Consider the following 20,237-nt stretch of genomic DNA (forward strand, 5'->3'; position numbering starts at 1 on the left):
CTTAATAATTAAAAGGGTTAAGTTGAAAGAGTGACCTGGATAATTTCCTTATAGTGGATTTATAAGACACTTGTTAAAATTTTGAAGAATTTTATAAGAAGAGGCACAGAAAAAATGGAACGAAATGAAGTTCTAGGACATTATTTGATCAAATTAAAGATCAAGATTGTTAAAATAAGGACAGAATTTAAAGGTGGTTTACTTAATCAAGGTTAAAATAGATACATTTTCTTCTCTACCATACTAACTGAGTTCGTTTATCAGGTCTTTTTGAAGGGTAGTTGCATTGTTGGTGGTGTTGAATAGTTTAACATCATCAGCGAAGAGAAAACAGTTTAATATGATCACAAAGGACATTTATATAAAGTATGAAGAGTGTCGGACCTAAAACACTGCCTTGGGGAACACCACTATTAACAGGTACAGGATTTGATAGAGCACTTCCTATTTTGACACTTGTTGTCTGTTTGACAGGAAGGCAGCCATCCGTTTATGTAGGAGTCAAGAAATGCCATAGGATTTTAGTTTTAAAAGTAATTTGTCATGTACCACTGAATCAAAAGCTTTACAGAAGTCTATGTAAATTGCATCTATTGCTTTGCCCTGATCGAGATGTGTAGTCCATATGTTTTTGCAATGTAGTAGTTGTAGATTACAGGATAATTTTTTTCTGAAACCAAATTGTTTGTTGGAGAGTAGGTTGTTTGTCTCTAGGTGGAGTGTAATAGATTGGTTAATGATTGATTCCATGACTTTGCAGGTGACACAACATAAAGAGATTGGTTTGTAATTTTCAACTAGGCTAGGATCTCCCTTTTTGAAGATAGGGATGACCGTGGCTTGTGACCATTGGTAGGGCAAGGAGCTGGTACTGAAAGATTTTTCAAAAATTATGCTTAGAGGTTCTGCAATTTCAGTGGAAAGCTGTTTTAAAAAGTATGCACATAATCCATCAGGTCCAATAGATAGGGATGGTCCAATAGATAGAGATACTATCCAATAGACAGAGATAGATCCAATAGATAGAGATGATCTCCTGGTTTCTAGACTGATGCCTTAACCACTAGTTTTATCTTTTTAATTGTAATATTTAATAACATTACTTTTTTTAAAAAAAATGAAGAGGATAGAAGAGCTAAAATAGAGTTATCTGCTGGAATAACAACCAGATTTCTGGAAGAGGAAAAAAAGTTTTGAGAAACTTAAAAGTAGATTTTGGCATAACATTATTTCATTCCACCCCAAAGAAGAAATAAATAGAGCTGTGGGACATGACTTAGCAACCAACAACAACAAAAGAAAAACCATTGTGCACAGTGCAAAGTACTTCCATAGGTGTTTTCCTGTACTTTTTTGTTTCCCATCAGCTATTTCTTAAAGGACAAAGAGGTAGTCATTCCAAATAACAAACACAGATTGTCCTTTTTATCTTTAGATACGTCCTGCTTTGTGTATGTCCTGAAGATTGCAAGATATTTCATGGAACGGTCTTTTTTTTTCTTCCTGATTCAGCCAACAGCACATTCTTTTCAAAAACCTCTTTTCATAAAAACTTCTTTTCATGAAAAAGTTTGTTCAAGGAAGATAGGGAAAAAGAAGAGCAAGTCAAATAAATGGCTATGTATTTTTTCCTATCAGTTCTTGTTCAGTTTGCTGAACTTGAATAAGAATGAACAAATGGCTATAGTCATAAAATCAACAATGTCTCTTTAAAAAAAAAAGATCCTTATAAATTAAATCTGAAACTTTTGTCTCCACCCATTTTCCAATCATGTAGTGGAACGCCCAGAAGCACTGAGCAGTCTAGAAATATAAAACTATGTGCTCCGTAATAAAATAAATAAGTTCAGCAAGACGTACATTTGTGAACACTTATGTTCAGTTCTATTGCTACAATTTTTTCTTGTCTTTTTTGTTTTTAGTATTGTGGATATTACTCAGTGGTGCATGATAATTCAGAGGAAAGCAGATGGATTTCCAGATGATTACCCATACAACAAGTAAGTCTAAAGGTATTATTGTCTCATCATCTACCCCCATCCTTCCAAAAATATCCTAGCTCTTCCAGAGTTCCAAAAATAGAAAACAGCTTTAGTTTGCTCTGCAACTGATCAAGATCTTGGGAATGGGGAAGATGGATGATAGTTTTGAGATGGATGACAGTTGGAAGTTCTCTATGGGAAAATACCTGTAAGAAGGGAAGAAAAAGTTCTTGCAGGTAAAGCTTGTATTTCTGTGGGCATCTCAAAACGACCCATGTAATACATGTGTGGGTTTTATGAAAAAAAATGTGTGCTGGAAAAGAAATACTTAAATCTTAAAACCCTTTTTCTTTTCTTTCCTGGGGAGTTAGAAGAGATTTTTTTTTAAAAAAAAATTCAAATACATTAGTTTATTTTTAAAAAAATAACCAAAGAAACCTTCTTGAAGCTTAAGTATGTTTAGAATCTCATGATGGAACTTCATAACTTCACTTTTCACATGACTTTTTCACCTGCTTTATTCTGAATCTTGGGCATGTGCTTTTGATTAAAAAGGAAAACAGTATTCTGTTTTTGTTTTTCAGATGATAATTTCACTTTTCCAAGCAACCATTTGCGGTTTTCATTTGCCAGTAGATTCATTGTTGCAATATGGTGGTGCAGATGTACTGTAAGCTAGTAAGAAACTGATGTGCTCTTAGAAGTAATGAAGGAAGGTGTGTTTTTGTAGGGTTTTGTCTGCTTGTTTGTTTTGTACCTTCAAGTCAGTACTGACACCTGACACCTGGTTTGCTTGAAAAAGTCCCTGCAGTTTTCTGGGCAAAGTTTTCCAGAACTGGTTTCCCCTTGCCTGCCTCTTGGGATGATGGTTAGGAATGGCTAGTTCAAGATGCACTTATGCCTAAGGCAGGACTAAAACTAGTCTTTTGGTTTCTACACAGGAGCCTTAACCACTATTCCAATCTGGGTCTCTAGATGTAATGATACGTGGGAATGGTCTTGGGAAATTTGGGGCAGGGGGACACACGCTTCATAGAGAATGATCAGATGGGAGGCTGTTCCCACAGCTGCATAGTGGACAGAGAAAGGAATTCAGAAAGTATCCTACCTAACCTATCAGGCTGAAGATTTGTACTTCCAGATTTGAAAGGTTCTGTTAATGGTTCTGTTCTACAATAAAGTAGAATTAGCTCATTAGAAAAGGAGCACAGTGGCTCACAGTGGTTAGGATTCTGGGCTGATGAATTGGCAGGCCTATGTTCGAGACCTGGTTGATGGCACAAGATAGAGCTCCTGACACATGCTCCATCTCCTGACAATCCAGCAGTCTAAAATTGGATGACTGCGAGCAGATAGATAGGTACCACGTTGGTGGGCAATTTAATGGTGATATGAAATGATCCCCAACTGGGCATCTCCTGGACAACGGTGGTGTCACTGTTCTATCCTTTCAACCCAGATGTGCTTTGTTGTTCCCAACATGACTGTAGTAGTAGCTTATCAGTTCAACTTTCCTGTCTACTCTACCTGGGAAGGCTGACACTAATGCAGGAAAATGCATGACTATAAAACCTATGATTTGCTTCTAGGTACAATTAAGGAAACTAAGAAGACCCTTAAATACTTTGGATCCAAGATGATCACAATGTGGTACTTTTCAGGATTCCTCAGGATTCTCCTTACTAAAGTATTAGTAAGGGGAATCACAGCTCTTGGAAGATGTACCAATCAGTTGGTACTCAGATGACATAACACTCAAGACCATAACTAGAAAGTAAAGACAGATAAACCAGAAGACAACACCATACAAGTGGAACGCTAGTACAACAATCCCTGCAGGAAAGGTTATGGACCCAAACTTGGGAAAATACAAGAATTTGAATTTTAGATAGCGTGTATTATTCCTTCTGAGCAGCGCATTTAGTTCAAGCCCAAATAAAATGGTTGTGCATCGGAGCAAAAAGGAAGAGGTGGTATGTTTCTTCAACAACACATACTAGTCCATTGTTTATACTCAGTGAAACGTAGTAGACAAACCAGTTGTCATCCCTTCTTCTATCAGAAAGTGAAAAACACTAGTTCTGAGGTAAAGTAAGAAAACATTGGCAGACATTGTGTCCACCTTGATTTCTGTAGAAGGGCAAATAGTCAGGTGATGCATTCTGGCACTTCAGAACTGATGGATGAATCATGCTGGATCAAATAGGAAATGCAGATAGTTGCGAATGCATCATTTTGAAAGGAAAATAGTGAAGGTAGAGCACAGAGACCAAAATTTCTACTGTAGTGGCATCATTGGAAACCTGCAAGAATAATTAAGGAAGTAGCAGGTGTTCCTATGCTCATAGCAGAGAATGAGCATAGGAACAAAGTAAAATGAGGTAGGATAAGCAAAGCCATAGATTGCACACAAATGCGTGGGAAATATTTGATAGGTCTTTAAAACTGCAAGAATGTTTAAGGCATGCAAGGAGAAGGAAGTAGGAACATTTTAAAATAATAGGCTTGGATGTCAAAATACTAAGGTAGGACTGGTCTTTGTCTTGCTTTGTGTGCTTCACCATTTCCCCCACCCATTAAAAAAAAAAAATCTCACACGTTCTAAAGAAAGCATTGTGTTTTGTTGGTGGTGGATTTGATTATATAATTTGGGGAATGAAAACAGTTAATTGGGGTTTGGTCCTGTGATTATTTTAAACACTGAAAAGAAAAGGTGGAAATATAGAACAAAGGAAAGCAGACAAGACATGCTTAGTCTTTTCTTTGAATGCCATAAACCCAGAACACTTATACAATTTAGTGCTTGCATGGTGACATCATTTTAATCTTTGTCATATTGTGGGGTTTACACCTCCACAATATAATGATTTGTTCTCTATTTTTTTCAGTTTATCTTTAATCAAATTAAAATTTCCTCTGAACACTGAGAATTTGGCAGAGGTTTCAGTCTACCAAAGCATAAGAATTTCATGAGATGAAATTCTATAAGACTGTACTTACATTTAGGAAATCTGATATTTAAGTTGGTTTTCCTTTGTGCATATTAAATATGGTATTCTGTGTCACAAAATAAATTGGCATATTAAACATTTGCAGTCACACTGAATATGTTTTCTTCAAATAATTGTTTAAAAAGCAAATATTGTTTCAGACTGAAGCACAGCCATATAATAATAAAGATGGGCAGAACATCACCTCTGTCAATGTTTATTTCTTTCCAAATCATCATTGGCATTATATCTAGCTGCTGAAAGTACTAGAAAAAGGGGCCCACCAAAGTCTCATTGATTGATTTTTAAGCTGAAATTCAGCTCAAATCAAATACCTTTACCAATGCTTTACCAATGCTCTTTCAAATTAAAGAAACCAGGGCATTTTCTATGTTTTGCACCTGTGCTATGAGTGGTTATTATTTTCAGTAACATCAGACCAAAGAGAAGAAGATTAAATCTCTTTCACACATGCAGTTAGAGGTGTGTGGATTTGTACAAGTACATGTTGAAGATTTAACAATTCTTATGATTTTCAATACAGTATAGCTCCGTGATGGTGAACCTATGGATGCGTGCCACAGGTGGCACGCATAGCCATATCGTGGGCATGTGGGTTTAGTTCTGGCGCGCATGTGCGTGCCGGCCACCTGATTTTCAGACCTTTTGGGCCCACCAGAAGTAGGGAAACAAGCTGTTTCCTGCCTCTGGAGGGCCTCGGGGGGTGGTGGGGAAGGCTGTTTTAGAAAGGCTCTGGAGCCTGCAGACAGCAAAAAAATGGGCCTTCCGGTCCAACCGGAAGTTTGCAAACGGGCCGTTTCTGGCCTCTGGAGGGCCTCCGGGGGGGGGGGAGGCTGTTTTCACCCTCCCCAGACTCCTATCAAAGTTCTGGAGCCTGATGATGGGCCTACCGGGCCATCCTGTGCCAGCAGCGGGAGGGAATGGGGGGTCGCACGCACATGCACAGGGGCCGAGCAGATAGAATTATGGATGTGGGCATGCACGCATGCAACCAGCCTCCTGGCACGCGATGGCAAAAAGGTTAGCCATCACTGGTATAGCTATATGTTAGGTAAAGGTGTTATGAAGAATAGAGCAACCTAGACAACCTCTTCGGCCAAAAAAATGCTTTTAAAAGTAAAAAAAAAAATCCTCTGATGACTGCCCGGCTCAGCTGGGATCGTCAGAGGCTTTTAAAAGCATTCTTTTCTACAGCCTCTTGTGCCAAAGAGATTGTAGGAAAAAAATGCCTTTAAAAGCCTCTGGTGATCCCAGCTGAGTTGCCTAATCGTCAGAGGCTTCTAAAAGCATTTTTTTCTGCAACCTCTTAAGGTTGTAGAAAAAATGCTTTTAAAAGTAAAAAAAAAAAAAAGTTGGCCATACCCACCCAGTCACATTACCCCCCCCCACCAAGCCATGCCCACAAAATAAGCCATGCCCACAGAACCAGTAGTAAAAAATTTTAGAACCCACCCCTGGGAAGGATATTACAAAATCTCCATTCGCACCCCACTCTGGGGCCAGCCAGAGGTTGTATTTGCCGGTTCTCCAAACTGCTCAAAATTTCCGCTACCGGTTCTCCAGAATCTGCTGGATTTCACCCCTGGGGTGTTTAATTAAATAATTATAATTCACTGTAGTGGGGACATCAGTTGGCTGAATTCTGACTGGAAGTCATACACATCAACAAATAAGAGATTACTCAGAAAACTCCTGAAGTTCATATAGGTTTATGAACAGGAATGTATGTAATCTACCCACAAGTTTATGTTCAAGCTTAAAAAAATACAATTACATATGAATAACTAATATTTCAGGAACTAATTGATTTATAGGCTTACTTTGAACCTACAGAAACCAAGACAGGAAAAAAAGAATCAAAATGTAAGGAAATCAGAAACCAGAAATAAAGGCAATAACTCTTTTAGGATATTCATTTTTCCTGTGATGTATAGAGAACCTGGTCCTGATGTTCACTATTTATTTATTTACATTAAATTTATTATGGCTGCTTACTCCAATAGACTTCAAGTTTCCTATATGACCCTGATGGCATGCAAGCCGTCATCTCAGTTCAGCTCCGCTGTGCATGCACGCACGCCTCATGCCAGCCAGCTGGTCTTTGGGTCTCTGCCGCACATATGCAAGGGTGGGGTATGTGCAGGGGACCATGCATGCATGTGCGGAGTGTGGGGCATGTGTGGGGGGTGCACACATGCATGGAATGGGATGTGTGGGGCTGCATGCGCATGCATGGGGGGTGTGGGGGTGTGGTACATGTGCAGGGGGCGGGGCATGTGTGGGGAGTGCACACATGCACGGGGTGGGATGCGTGTGGGGGGCTGCTTGCGCATGGGGTGGGGGTGGGGCGCATGCACGGTGGCTACACACACATTGCATTTTGGGGGTTTAGGTGCACATGCTTGCATTTGCACACACGTGCACGTGCTTTGGCCATTTGGTTCAGGAAAGGTTAGCCATCACTGCTATTTGACATAGAACTCTGTAGAGGGGCTATGTGTTGTGGTCTGCCAGTGACCTGCGGAGCTGGCAGCAGAGTTGGACAGTGAGGAGGCTGGGGAGGAACATGGGCCAGTCCTGGAGTCTGGGGAAGGCTCAGTCGAGGGCTCTGCATCAGAGGCAGAGATGGGGCCAGGGCCATCTGGAAGTTATGTGCTGATTCTGGAGCCTCCAGAGTCAGACATCAGCAAGGCAGAGGAACAGGGGGAGCCTGTTCCCAGTGTGCGCATGCGCAGAGCTGCCAGAAGGCAAGAACAGTTAAAACAAAAGGGACGATTCGGGAGTAAGGCTTGAAGATGATTGTCCCCTCCCATAAGACATAAAGGAGGAGCAAAGGCATGTGAGCCTTTGCAGGAAGCAACGTTGTTCGTTCTGTTCAGTTTAAATTCTGAAGCTCCGTTTTGACTCTGTGCTCCATGTGGCCTTGCAAAGCTAATTACCAATTGGGTCTTTGGCAGTGGGTCAAGGGAGATAAAGGTGGGTACTTATTAGCCTTATCCCAAAGGACTGTGGCCAGACTTCTGTCGGGCTCTTTACCAACTCTTTGTGACTCATTACGGGCTGTGAATGAACAATAATTCACAGCCATTGAAATAAAAAGAGGTTTTTGAGGACTAATTGTGTGCTTTTTACTGTCTCAGGGAGCCTAGGTCAGAACACTATGGTCTCTCTGCTAGCCAGAGTCCTCTGAAACCAAGTTGTACATAATAATAAGGCTGAGCAGGAGAAACGTGGGACCAGCATGCCTTGCTCTGTTCTCTCTGTCCATGGACCTAATCTCATAATGGACATGAAAATTGTAAATACAGCATATTCAAGTCTACGAATCACATTTACGGCTGAAGATAAAAAAAAAAATAGTTGAAATGATAAGCCAAAGAAAGAAAATAAAATGCTGGAGATGAAAAGGGAGTCACATGCTCCAACTCTAGAAGACTGATCATTAGAATATAATCAAAGCTATCAACCTTTTAAGACCACGTACCAAAGCATATAAAAATGTCAGAGGAAGAAGATGACAAATACATCAGTTATTTTATTTTTGCTCCTAAAATTCTGTATTCCTGTTTGAGGCTACCTTTTAGGGCAGTTGTTATAACCTTTAGGTGTGACAGTTAATCATCTAAGATCTTCTACCTGCTACTCAAACATTGGTATGATAACTTTTAAAAAGATGATTATTCTTGTGTTACTTTCCCAGATGGGCTGGCCCATTCAGAACCTCACCGACAAAAATCCAAACATATTTCTACTTTCCATGGAGAATGTGAAGAGAAAGAAAAAAAATCTGGTTTTCAAAACTTTGAAAGAAATTTTTCAAACATATATGGGTCAGGTAATACTAACATTTATTTAAAGATAAGTTTTTCAATTTGTGCCTTTTTCAATTTTTCAATTTCTGTGTTTGAAAGGATACATGTTAACATGTATAGGGAAATTTCAATGGCTTTGTTTTTTTCTAAAGAGAATTAGCATTTGCAGACATTTGTTAATGCATGAAAAGTAATGGAATTAGCTTAGCTAGTAAAATCCTCAGAACCTGCTTGGTCAGGGTGGAACAAGGCAATTGTGTGCACAAGATACCTGAGGGCCACAAAATTAGGGAACAGATGATTATACTGAAATAAATATATATTATTAGTTACCTGTTTTAACACCATATTTCAAGGTGTCCCTGCAGTCTACAAGAATTTGCTCCAGAGGTTCAGGGTGATCAGAGAGTTCCAAATTGAAGCCTTCTAGCCCTTCCAGAAGCTGATGTGGATGGTGGAAATCAAGCACTTTGCTCTTTCTGTCAACGGCCTTTTTGATATAACTGAAGATAATATCGACTACTTCATGAAGAAAATGTTTGCTGCATTCCTCACCATTCCAAGCTGGCAACAAATCTAAGGAAACAGCCCCCAATATAAAATAACACGATGGAACTGAAACAAAGAATTGCCACACAGTTGGAGGATTCTTTCATAATTGTACTTCTCCAACTGGATAGAAAGAACAAAGTTCTCCTAGTTCTTTCACTTGTTTCTAAGGCACTTTTCCAAATAGACCCATTAAATTAAAAATGTTAAGCCATTTCCTGAGAATCATAGGCCAAAAGATCTGATAAACAGACAATTTTACTGAGAGTGATACCCTACACCAGTAGTGGGTTGCAAATCCCGTCGCTACCAGTTCCTCATGGACGTGTGCATGCTCACACGTACGCACAATGCTTATGCGCATGCACAGAAGGATCTGGCTGGGTGGGCAGAGCCTCCTACCACTGCCGCTACCAATTTGCCCAAACCAGGGTGAACCGGTAGCAACCCACCACTGCCCTACAGAGATTAAGAAAATAAGTAAACTAGTCAAGCAAAAGTTTATTCTCTATAGAGATTATAATTTTGTGGGGGAGAGGGTCTTTTGCCTTTCCTGATGCTAGATTTTATGATTTTAAACTTTTCTGATGCAGACATCTAAAATATAAATCTCCACAGCACATACTTTCATGGACTGTATAATTTTTGACACTACTCTTTCTTGGATGCATCTCTCAGAAATGTCTTTTGTAATGCAGATTTTTGAAGAGATTTTTGTTCTTTGTTCACTGCTGTGCCATGAATGTTTTGAGGGATATTATAGTCCCATAAAAATGTGAACTCTTTTTACATATAAAACAACCTAGGCACGTGGGCAAAACACTTTTTTATATTATCTTCCAACTACCTGTGGCTGCTTTATTGCAATATTAAGAGTGTCTTAAAATGATGTATTTCTAACATTTGTATATTTAAGGACATCCCCGTTATTTCAACCAACTTTCCAGTGGCCTTGACATTATAGGACTTGTTGGAGAATGGTTGACAGCTACTGCAAATACAAATATGTATGTACTGTAATCTCAGTTTTATATAGGATTAATATAAGATTGAAATTTTAAATGATGAATCCTTGATACATTGTGTCTAATTGACTGGTTGGATCATGTGCAATAAGTAATAAGTACAAATAAAAATTACGATATTTTTCGGAGTATAAAATGCACCAGAGTATAAGACACAACTTAGTTTTTGGGGAGGAAAATAGGAAAAAAAATCTGCCTACCAGATATTCATCTGGCTAGTGTCCTTAGTCTGGGCAACTTCAGCACATTAGTTTGCTGGTTTTGAGCACGCGTGTGCACTTTTTATCTCCTGCTTGGGGATAAAAAAACAGCTTCTAAAGCACAGCTGATCTTTGAAGAGAAGCAATGAGAAAAGCAGGTGAAGGTCGGAAGATCGCTTCACTCGCTAGGGCCTCATTAGGACTAAAAAACAGCTTCTAAAGCACAGCTGAAGAGGGAGCAGCAATGAGAAAAGCAGGCAAAGCACGGAGATCGCTTCATTTCCTAGCACCTTGTTAGGGCTGAAAAAAAGCTTCTAAAGCACAGCTGAGAATCAGAGGTATCAGACAAAGCGTGCTTCACTCACTAGTGCCTTGTTAGGGCTGAAAAAAAGTTTCAAAAACTTCTACATTCGGAGTATAAGACGCACCCAAATTTTCAGCCTCTTTTAGGGGGGAAAACATGAGTCTTATACTCCGTAAAATATGGTACTTCTTAGAAGTAGTATGTTGACATTGTTTAGTTCTTTGAAAAGTTCTTTTTTCTGTTGATCCAGAAGGAAAGCCCTATGAATGCTGACAGTTTTGTAGTCTCCTTAGTAGTACACATAGTCCTCAACTTATGACTACAATTAAACTCAAAATTTCTGTTAACATTTGTTAAGTGAGTTTTGCCCCATTTTACAATCTTTCTTGCCACAGTTGTTACTTGAATCACTGCAGTTGTTAAGTTAGTAACATGGCTGTTAAGTGAATCTGGCTTCCCTATTGACTTGGCTTGTCAGAAGGTCTCAAAAGTGGTTCACAAGACCTTGAGACACAGCAGTGGTCATAAATATTAACCAAGCATCTGAATTTTCATCACATGATCATGGAGATGCTGCAGAAGTTGTAACTGAAAAACAGTCACATTTTCAGTGCCATTGTAGCTTTGAATGGTCACTAAATGAACTATCGTAAGTTAAGGATTATCTGTAGCTTCTCCACCATTTTTTTCTTTATTCAAGAGAAACAAAAATAATTTGGCATTTGTTGTTGAAAACAAACTTTAATGCTCAAGTAGTTCACCTAGCAATATTAATAGGGCTTAGAGGATATAGGAGAGGGTGATCCTTCTACTCAACACAGAAAAATTGAAATACTTTTGCTCATACTTCAGTCACATGTTTAACATTTTGAGCATCAGAATTCATCTCCATGGTAAAATTTTAACAAGATGGCTATTGTGCAAGAAATGTGAAGAAAAAAAAAAACTGTTGGAAAAAAATCACAGGAGTCAGTAGGAAGGTTATTAAGAACTTCAGATACAAAGAGAATTAACAGTCATGGTAAATTATACAAAATGTCAGCAAATGTAATCATTTTTCCGTTCTGGGTTAAGTATCTAATAATTTGGATGGAATAAAGAGAGCTATTTATGATACAAGATGGCATCAGTTCAACTCTTCAAAAGCTTTGAAAAAGGTCCTTTTTCATTGCTAAACAGTCTGATTTATGTGCAGCCTGTTTGATATTTAAAATTAGTGTATACAATAACATCTTTTAACTCTTAGTTGCCCAGGAACCTAAAACCTTAAGGTCTACAATATGCGACTATAACTCCAACTCATTCATTTCGTATGGATGTGAAAACAGTTTGTACTACTGTTCATATTTTATATACATTTTCTATTAGGAAGTTTCTTACAGTTCCTTTTCTTACAAGGACATGCTCCTGGAAATGTAAGTTTCAATATAGAAAAGTTAGAATGGGCAAACACAACTTGTATGTATTGATTTATTCAATTTATATGCCTGCCCATCCTAGCAAGTTACTTCATGTGGTACATAAAGCAACATGAAATAGAAATAAAGTTCTCTCATTCCAAAGTGGTAGGAAGAAGGTGATTCTAGGATGGTGATGGCGAACCTTTTCGGCACCGAGTGCCCAAACCGGAGTGTGCATGCATGCACGTGCATGTGTGCGTGCCGGAGTTCCGGAATCCTGAAGACCAGCTGGCCGGCACGCACATTCCTGTTTTTTGGCTGTTTGGGGGGCTGTTCTCAGGCTGTTTTTTGGGCTGTTTTTGGCCCAAAAACCAGCCCGAAAGCAGCCCGGTTTTTGGGCATTTTTCAGGCTGTTTTCCGGTGCTCCAGCACCTGTGAAGACCAGCTGGCCAGCGTGCATGTGCACACTGGAAACCAGAAGAGTAGCTGGTGACGGCACAGGTACCCACAGAGAGGACTGTGTGTGAGCACCTCTGGCACGCGAGCTATAGGTTCGCCATCAGGGTTCTAGGACACAAGTTGCCCTTCTGCATATTTTGTTACATTGATATTTTATTGAGAGAGTTTTAGAACGGCTCAGACAAAAATGTAAAAATGCACTATAGAAGGGTTCAATCAATATTACAGAGAGGTACAAAATGGAGAGGCAGAAGTAATGGGAATCTTATAACCGTAAAAAAAAAAAAAAATGAAACAGAATGGCCATCACATTTTTCCTGATAAGAGTTCTTACTTGTATGGGTCTATGACCATGCTTTTATATCAAATGTATCTGGTACTCTCATAGTAAACAGAGAGAATGGCTGCTGGTTGGTGTGACCAGGTGTATGTGAACATCCTACCAAATCTGAAGTTGATTGTGAATTCTAGTCTGGTGGTTAAAACAAATTGAAAAATCGTTAGGTATTCACTTTCAAGTCATTCATTCACATAAGGTATTTGTCCGCACTTCTAGAAATACTATGTCTGGATTTTATGGAGTACCACAACATTTCAGAACTTTACTAATGGAACATATTTTGGGGAGACCACCCTGCATCTTTCTGGCCTCTGCATTCTGGACTTACTTTTGGTACAGTGGTATTTAAGGAATGAAAATAGGAAAGACTTCTATAGTTGATAAATGCTATTTATGGAATCTATAACTCTATAAGAATGGTTCATTCCATCCTTTTTTATAGTATGTCTAAGACATTCAAGAGTGGATTGATATTGGTTTAAAATCATTAAAATGCGACGTATAATAATTGTAAAATGCTGATAAAACTGTGACTAAAAACATTTAAAATCTGGGAATCATAAACTATGAAAATAACAGAGGACAAATCAGGCAGATAAAAGCCTTTTGTTCTAAAGAAAAAGGAAATCTTATTGGATTTGGCCTCAAAACCTGTTTGGCCCTGCTGCTTTTCTGCCTCTATCTTTGAATTGTGGCTTACATCCCACCCCACCCCATCACCCTCAGTGAGCTGAGATTATGCCAATAGGGAATGATGGAGTTTTGTAAATCCAGGTTAGGAACTAGCTTAGTTAAAGAAGACTGACTTTATAGATGCTTTTCTATTTATTATTGGCCTATTTTAATAAGGGAACACCCAAACACAATTAAATACAAGTTAGTATAAATTACCTAACCGCAACTAGTGTCTACATATCACCAAAGGCTCACACATACACGTCACTGTCTTTAAAAATCTAATTAAATTAGATTTAAATTAAAATCTAATTTAAAAGCCTTAAACATTCACATTCAAGTGTAATATATACCAGAAAGGTTCATCAGATTATAGTACAATATAAAATAACATGAGAAAAAAATAGGATATTATAATTAGTAATTCAAAAATAGTTGGATATAATTTCCTTAATATTTCAGATAACACTGAACCATGCTTAGCGATTAGTTAGAATATGGCAAATGGATAATAAGAAAAGCACTTGAAAAAAGTAGGGGTGACTCTAGGAATTTTTCAAAGGTTATTCTAAGTTTAGCTGCACATAAATAGTCATAAGTACTTGCAAGTCATAAGTACTTGCAAGTACACCAAGAGCCTTGGTGGCGCAGCGGACTAAAGTGCTGTTAAGTAGCACTTAGCTGCCAGCTGCCTGCAATTACTGCAAGTTCAAATCTCACCAGGCTCAAGGTTGACTCAGCCTTCCATCCTTCCAGGTAAAATGAGGACCCGGATTGTGGGGGCAATAAGCTGACTTTGTATAAAAAGAACACCGCTTGGGGGGGGGAAGCCCTACTAAGCATGTATATACAAAAGTATGAAGGCTATTGCTTAACGCATTGTAAGCCACCCTGAGTCTCCGGAGAAGGGCGGCATATAAATCGAACCAATAAATAAATAAATAAATAAATAAATAAATAAATAAATAAATAAATAAATAAATAAATAAATAAATATTGCGGGCCCAATTGGCAAAAGAAGGCTCAGGACCGCATAGGTTGGAAATATGCAGAAGAGGCCTTTGTCCTGCAGTGGATAGACATTGGCTAAAATGATGAAGGACTAGCCCAAGGTACATATCCCATGTGATATTCTGTTAGTTTCTAGGTGAGCCTTAGGGATAAAATGCATGCATACATCAGTCTATGTTTCTATAGTTTTATTTGTATGTATAGCTACTGGATTCTTTGAATAGATCTTTTCTAAATGAACCAGATGGAATTCTGCATCACTGCCTTGCTTTTATCTTTGTCAAGCAATTTGGATTTGTTTCAGTTTCTGTGTTTGCTGACTGTGTTATGTTGATTACATTAAAATATTTTAACAGGTTTACATATGAAATAGCACCAGTATTCATCATAATGGAGGAGATCCTGCTGAAGAAAATGCAGGAAATTATTGGATGGGAAGAAAGGGAATCAGATGGCATATTTTCTCCAGGTAAGTAGATTAAAAATGTTCAGTGTTATTCAAATTATGGAACCAGTGTAGGTTGTTGACATTTCAAATAGTGAGTTCTAGTCTCTTCCTAGGGATATAAGGTGGCTGAATGACTTTGGGCCAGCCACTCTCTCTCTTAGCCTAATTCACTTCACAGGTTTCTGGTTGTGGGGAAATAGGAGGAGGAGAGAGTATTAGTATGTTTGCCCTCTTGAGTTATTTATAAAAATAATAACGGTACATTATACATACATAAGGATAATATATCTTCCCCTTTCTTCCTGTGTACACACAAACATGTGATGTCACTATAAAGCAGAGAAAGGAAACTTTGATCTGCACATAATGGTCTGTCCTGCAAGGCCTCTACATCCAGCCTGTGGAGGTCCTTCCCCTCTGTTTCCAGTGAGATGGCTACCTTTTCCTTACTCTTTCTATGTGGAAATAGGTGGCATCTTCATACTGAGAAGACAATAAGAAGCAATTGCTTTTAATTCCTCAGGAGAAGAAAAGCTATGGGAGGATAATGGGGTACGACTTCAGTAGAGGGAGGGAAGCAAAATCCTGGTTCCTGGCATTATCTATATTACCACAGATTTGAAGACAGCAATCTCAGCCTTGCTGAGTATTGCTGCTCAATACTTTCCTCCTTCCTTAAAATGAATACAGAAATGGCAAAATCATTGCATTGGATGTGTTGTAATAAGAACCTACCAAGAAAAAAGTCATACTTAGTCATCCTGTTCTACTCTCTGTTCTCAATTATTTTTGTGGCACCCAAAGCTTTATAACGATGCTGCAAATCACCAGTGGATGAGAGATAATAATGATTTTCACTGAATGATGAAGATGGACCATACCAGATTGAAACAATGATATGCCATCTGAGTATCGTGGAAGGTTGTAGAATTCAGCATGTTGGAATCAATGCAACATCATTTTTAACACTAATAAATTATGTTGTATCTTAGTGGATGAGAATGTAATCAGGTTAGTTTTACTTACATAGCAAGCTTTTCATGGCTTTTCTACCTAGACCTTCCTTGGCATTGAAAAATGTCTTGAATGGAAATAAGCTGCCTCTAGAAAATTGCAATTGAGAACATTACCTGTGTGGATGATCCATATTCACTACATGAAATAACTTAAATTAATCTGCCTTTGGTATCTGAAATTTGTCTGTTTGACTTAAATGATGAGATGAAGCGTTAATTCCCAATGACACTCAGCTATTCAAATGGTAATGAAATCTAATTTTTTACCAGGGGGAAGCATATCAAACCTCTACAGTGTTTTAGTTGCTCGCTATAAATACTACCCTGAGATTAAAACCAAAGGCATGGCAGCCCTTCCAGAGATCATATTATTTATTTCTGAACATGTGAGTATTTATATGTGCAATCACACTTCTATAAAGTTGTTTGACTGTGGCAGACTGCAATTATCTTACTAATACATGATAGTTGAATGAACTCTGTGTGATGGAATGCCACAAGAATGTAGAGCCAGTACAGAAAAGATATCTGAGTCCTGGGAAAGTAGAAACCATGAGAAAGAAACTCAAAGCAAGTCCACTTTCATTGTATTAATTATATGTTGGAATAGAGGAGGGCTTTAATAGGCTTCCAAAATTCTGTTACAATACCAAACACATTAAAGTACATTTCAAGACTCTTAATGAATCTTTTTTTCTGACTTTACCTACCTCAAAGGACTGGTATTCACCATCTCTCAATTCCACTCACCCTGATTTTAGCAATTGATTACTTACCACAAAGAAAGCTACCTTGTCAAAAGGGAGGAAAATGAATTTTTAATGTATAATTCATGGCTAGTTATAAAAGTGAGGAAATATTGTCATGACCACTACAAGAGTTGTGCAAAACACAGAGCAAAGTCAATGTTCTGTCCCCGTCTCACACATGCACCCCCACAGACAGTCAATAGTGAAATAAACCAGCTGACAAAGGTTTCTCTAAGAGCAGAATTGGCAGCAACCCAGTGGCTGGCTTCCAAGAGTCTTTTACTTACGAAGGGAGTGTTTTTCAAAGCCAACACACAACAGATAAGAGAATATTCAAAAAGTCCAGCAATGCAGAGAGATTTGTTCAATATCAGTTTTTGCTCGTCAGAGAGCTTGAACGGCCACCACACCCCCTTTTATACCCTGTGGGGTGTGGTCCAGTGACTCAGCCTAATCCCTGGCACGCCTCTTCCTCTGCTGCGCGTACTTATCTCTGCGATGCTGTCGAGGGTCCAGCAAAGACTCATCATCATCATCATTACTGTCCACCTGCAGCTGTGTGGAAGTGCTTGGCCCTGGGCCTATCTCTTGGCCTTCGGAGGACACCGGAGGCATTGCCAGAGAGGAGGGTCCTGGAGAGGGAGGCCTTGCCAACTCCTCTCCTTCACTCTTGGAGTCCTCTCCTGCTGATAACACAGGCTCGGTGATCGGAGCCACAACAGTCAATGACTGGTATCTAATACATGAATCTTAGCCTAGAAACAATTATTATAGTTGCAGTCATCCCTGCTCCATGTTGCTGACACAATACGATTTTGTGTCAACCTAATGTTGCTAATTTCAATATGGCAACTGGCTCTAGGTGTGCTATAATAGCAATAGCAATAGACTTATATACCGCTTCACAGTGCTTTACAGCCCTAACAATCTGGATCCTCATTTTATCAACCTCGGAAGGATGGAAGGATGAGTCCACTTTGAGCCAGTGAGAATTGAACTCCTGGCTATTATTCTAGAAGTATTATTATTATGTATTAAAGATATAATTGGCAGAACTGGAAAACAGAACCCCCATATCTAGAGAACATCAGATGTGAAAGATTTGCCTAACACAAATTCCAAAGTGCATAAAATGTGACTCACTTTGTCACAATTTAAGGAAGATGACTAGCTTAAACAGTTATAAATTAATAAACTGTAAATCAAAGAATTATGAACTTTGATTATATTTTCCACGTGGATCACAACTGTACTGTATCATAGATTATATTATGGTGATATTTTGGCCATAGTTTAGACAAGGCACACTCAGTTGGTAATTTCACTTATGAGGTAAACTTTCATAGAAATAATTTAGCTTATTTTGTTGTTATTTTTTTCACTCTCCCTATGCTAAGAAGGTAACTTTCTCAAAACAGATTCAAATTGTTTATGGTAGTTGCTATTTTTCTGCATAATGCCCCACAATTATATTAAATTAACAGTACTGAGAAAAAGCACTTGCATCAGTAACAAACCCCAAAAAGAAGTAAATTGTATTATGGCTATTGCTAATTGACTCTCAAAAATACTTTGAAATCTTTTCTCCTTAGAAGTATTTAATTCCTTGATGACCCTACAAACAGTATTGAGAATTTTGAAAGTCATCTGCTGCCTCCTCTAATATCATCACTATTAAGTCTTAATTTGTTTCTTATTTATACACACCTATTCACAGGTTCCTCTAATTTGATTCAATGGGGTTTGCTCCCAGGTACAATTATAAGGATTGTTAAAACTGAACTGTAGTCCCACTGATGTTAGCAGACCAGTCATGGTTTTAAACTCAATGTTACCGTGTTTCATTTTTCTTAAGAAAAAGAGCAGTTATAAAATTGTTTATCTCTAATGCATTTTGTGAAGTCTTTTTTTTTCTCCCCTATTTGATGATTTCTGCTCTAAATTATTTCAGAGTCACTATTCTATAAAAAAGGCAGCAGCAGTTGTGGGAATTGGGATGGATAATGTTATTGCTATCAAATGTGATGAAAGGTAAGGTTCTCAAAGTTTTCCTGCATAATATCAGTATGTACAATTCACTTCCTCTAATGTTCTTTGATAGAGATGCATTTTCATCTTCCAGCTTCATTATTTTCACAAAATGCACCCCTCCCCTCCCCTCCCAGTAGGTTAAATCTCCCTGAGCAAATGACTTAGTTGTCAGTTATTTGACAATAATTTCTACTTCCTTGGAGCATTTCACAAACAATGAGAAACAGGTACTTTTCCCAGAGCAGCAATTTTTCCTCCAGCATTGTACAGATCTGCCATGAAGTCAAGGGATTCTTGTAAAATGTATCAATTAATTTATCATAAATAATATATCAGCTCAAACTGGGTCTATTGTCCCCATCGGTGTCATCAAAATGTAGCTGCTGAAGTTAGTTGTCACAGAAAATAAAAATGGCTTTATGTATAAGGATATCAAGAACATCTATGCATAGAATGAATGAGTCCATTAGAAAATGAATGATGCTTTAACAAAGAATATTAGTACAATTTAAAACAATAAATGACATTCCCCCCCCCAACTTCTACTGTAAATCCAAGCAGTAAACAGATTTTATTTTATTATTTTATTTTGTTTTCTGAGAGGGAAAAAAGGATAAGGACTTCATTGATATCCTTGAACATTCCTTGAAGAGGGAAAAAGGAGATTTTCATGGCTTTATGACTTCTATTGTGTCTTTATTTCCTATTCTCACGGTTTTCTGCATATTCAAAGGTGATTGTCTATTGGTAGATGCCTCTGCTTGTGCAGGTTCCCACATAATTATTAATGTAGCCTCTCTCTACAAATGGATTTTTAATGAAAATATTGTTTTACAGTACTGAGGAAGTTTATCATGTATCATGAAGAAAATGAACAATGGAAGAATTAGACCTACAAGCTCTATCCTTTCTTCTTCACTTTACTGTATGGTTTTTTTGTGTATGTAGGTGGGTCCATTTTGAGAATGATTGCATGGATTCTTGATTGTCATGGGGATTTGTTCAGAAATACATATCTGTGATTTGTTTTGCTTGCAAAAAAAAAAGGTTTTTTTACACGTTTGGAAAATTTGAGCATGCCATCTTTATCAAATCTACATTTCACTTTTTAAAACATTTAAACAGAGGGAAAATGATTCCATCCGAACTGGAGGAAAATATTATCAAAGTCAAGAGACAGGTTTGTTTGTTTGTTTGTTTTCTTATTGTATTTGAGTGGCATATT

The 20,237-nt window shown here is 38.1% G+C and overlaps 1 protein-coding gene across 1 annotated transcript in view; it reads left to right on the top strand.

Annotated features, from left to right (window-relative positions):
- Nucleotides 1-1,846: 1,846 nt before the first annotated feature.
- Nucleotides 1,847-20,237, top strand: part of LOC117662493 (glutamate decarboxylase 1-like) — a 34,839-nt gene continuing 16,448 nt past the window's right edge. Inside the window, exons 1-7 of the mRNA XM_034411942.3 lie at nucleotides 1,847-2,000; nucleotides 8,694-8,828; nucleotides 10,271-10,361; nucleotides 15,125-15,237; nucleotides 16,503-16,618; nucleotides 18,933-19,012; nucleotides 20,138-20,192. Of these exons, the coding sequence (XP_034267833.2) occupies nucleotides 1,970-2,000; nucleotides 8,694-8,828; nucleotides 10,271-10,361; nucleotides 15,125-15,237; nucleotides 16,503-16,618; nucleotides 18,933-19,012; nucleotides 20,138-20,192 (621 nt within the window). The 5' untranslated portion in view covers nucleotides 1,847-1,969. The remainder of the gene's footprint in view (nucleotides 2,001-8,693; nucleotides 8,829-10,270; nucleotides 10,362-15,124; nucleotides 15,238-16,502; nucleotides 16,619-18,932; nucleotides 19,013-20,137; nucleotides 20,193-20,237) is intronic.

This window comes from Pantherophis guttatus, chromosome 3 (assembly GCF_059756535.1).
Source record: "Pantherophis guttatus breed Tessera chromosome 3, ASM5975653v1, whole genome shotgun sequence".
NCBI classification, from domain to species: Eukaryota; Metazoa; Chordata; class Lepidosauria; order Squamata; family Colubridae; genus Pantherophis; species Pantherophis guttatus.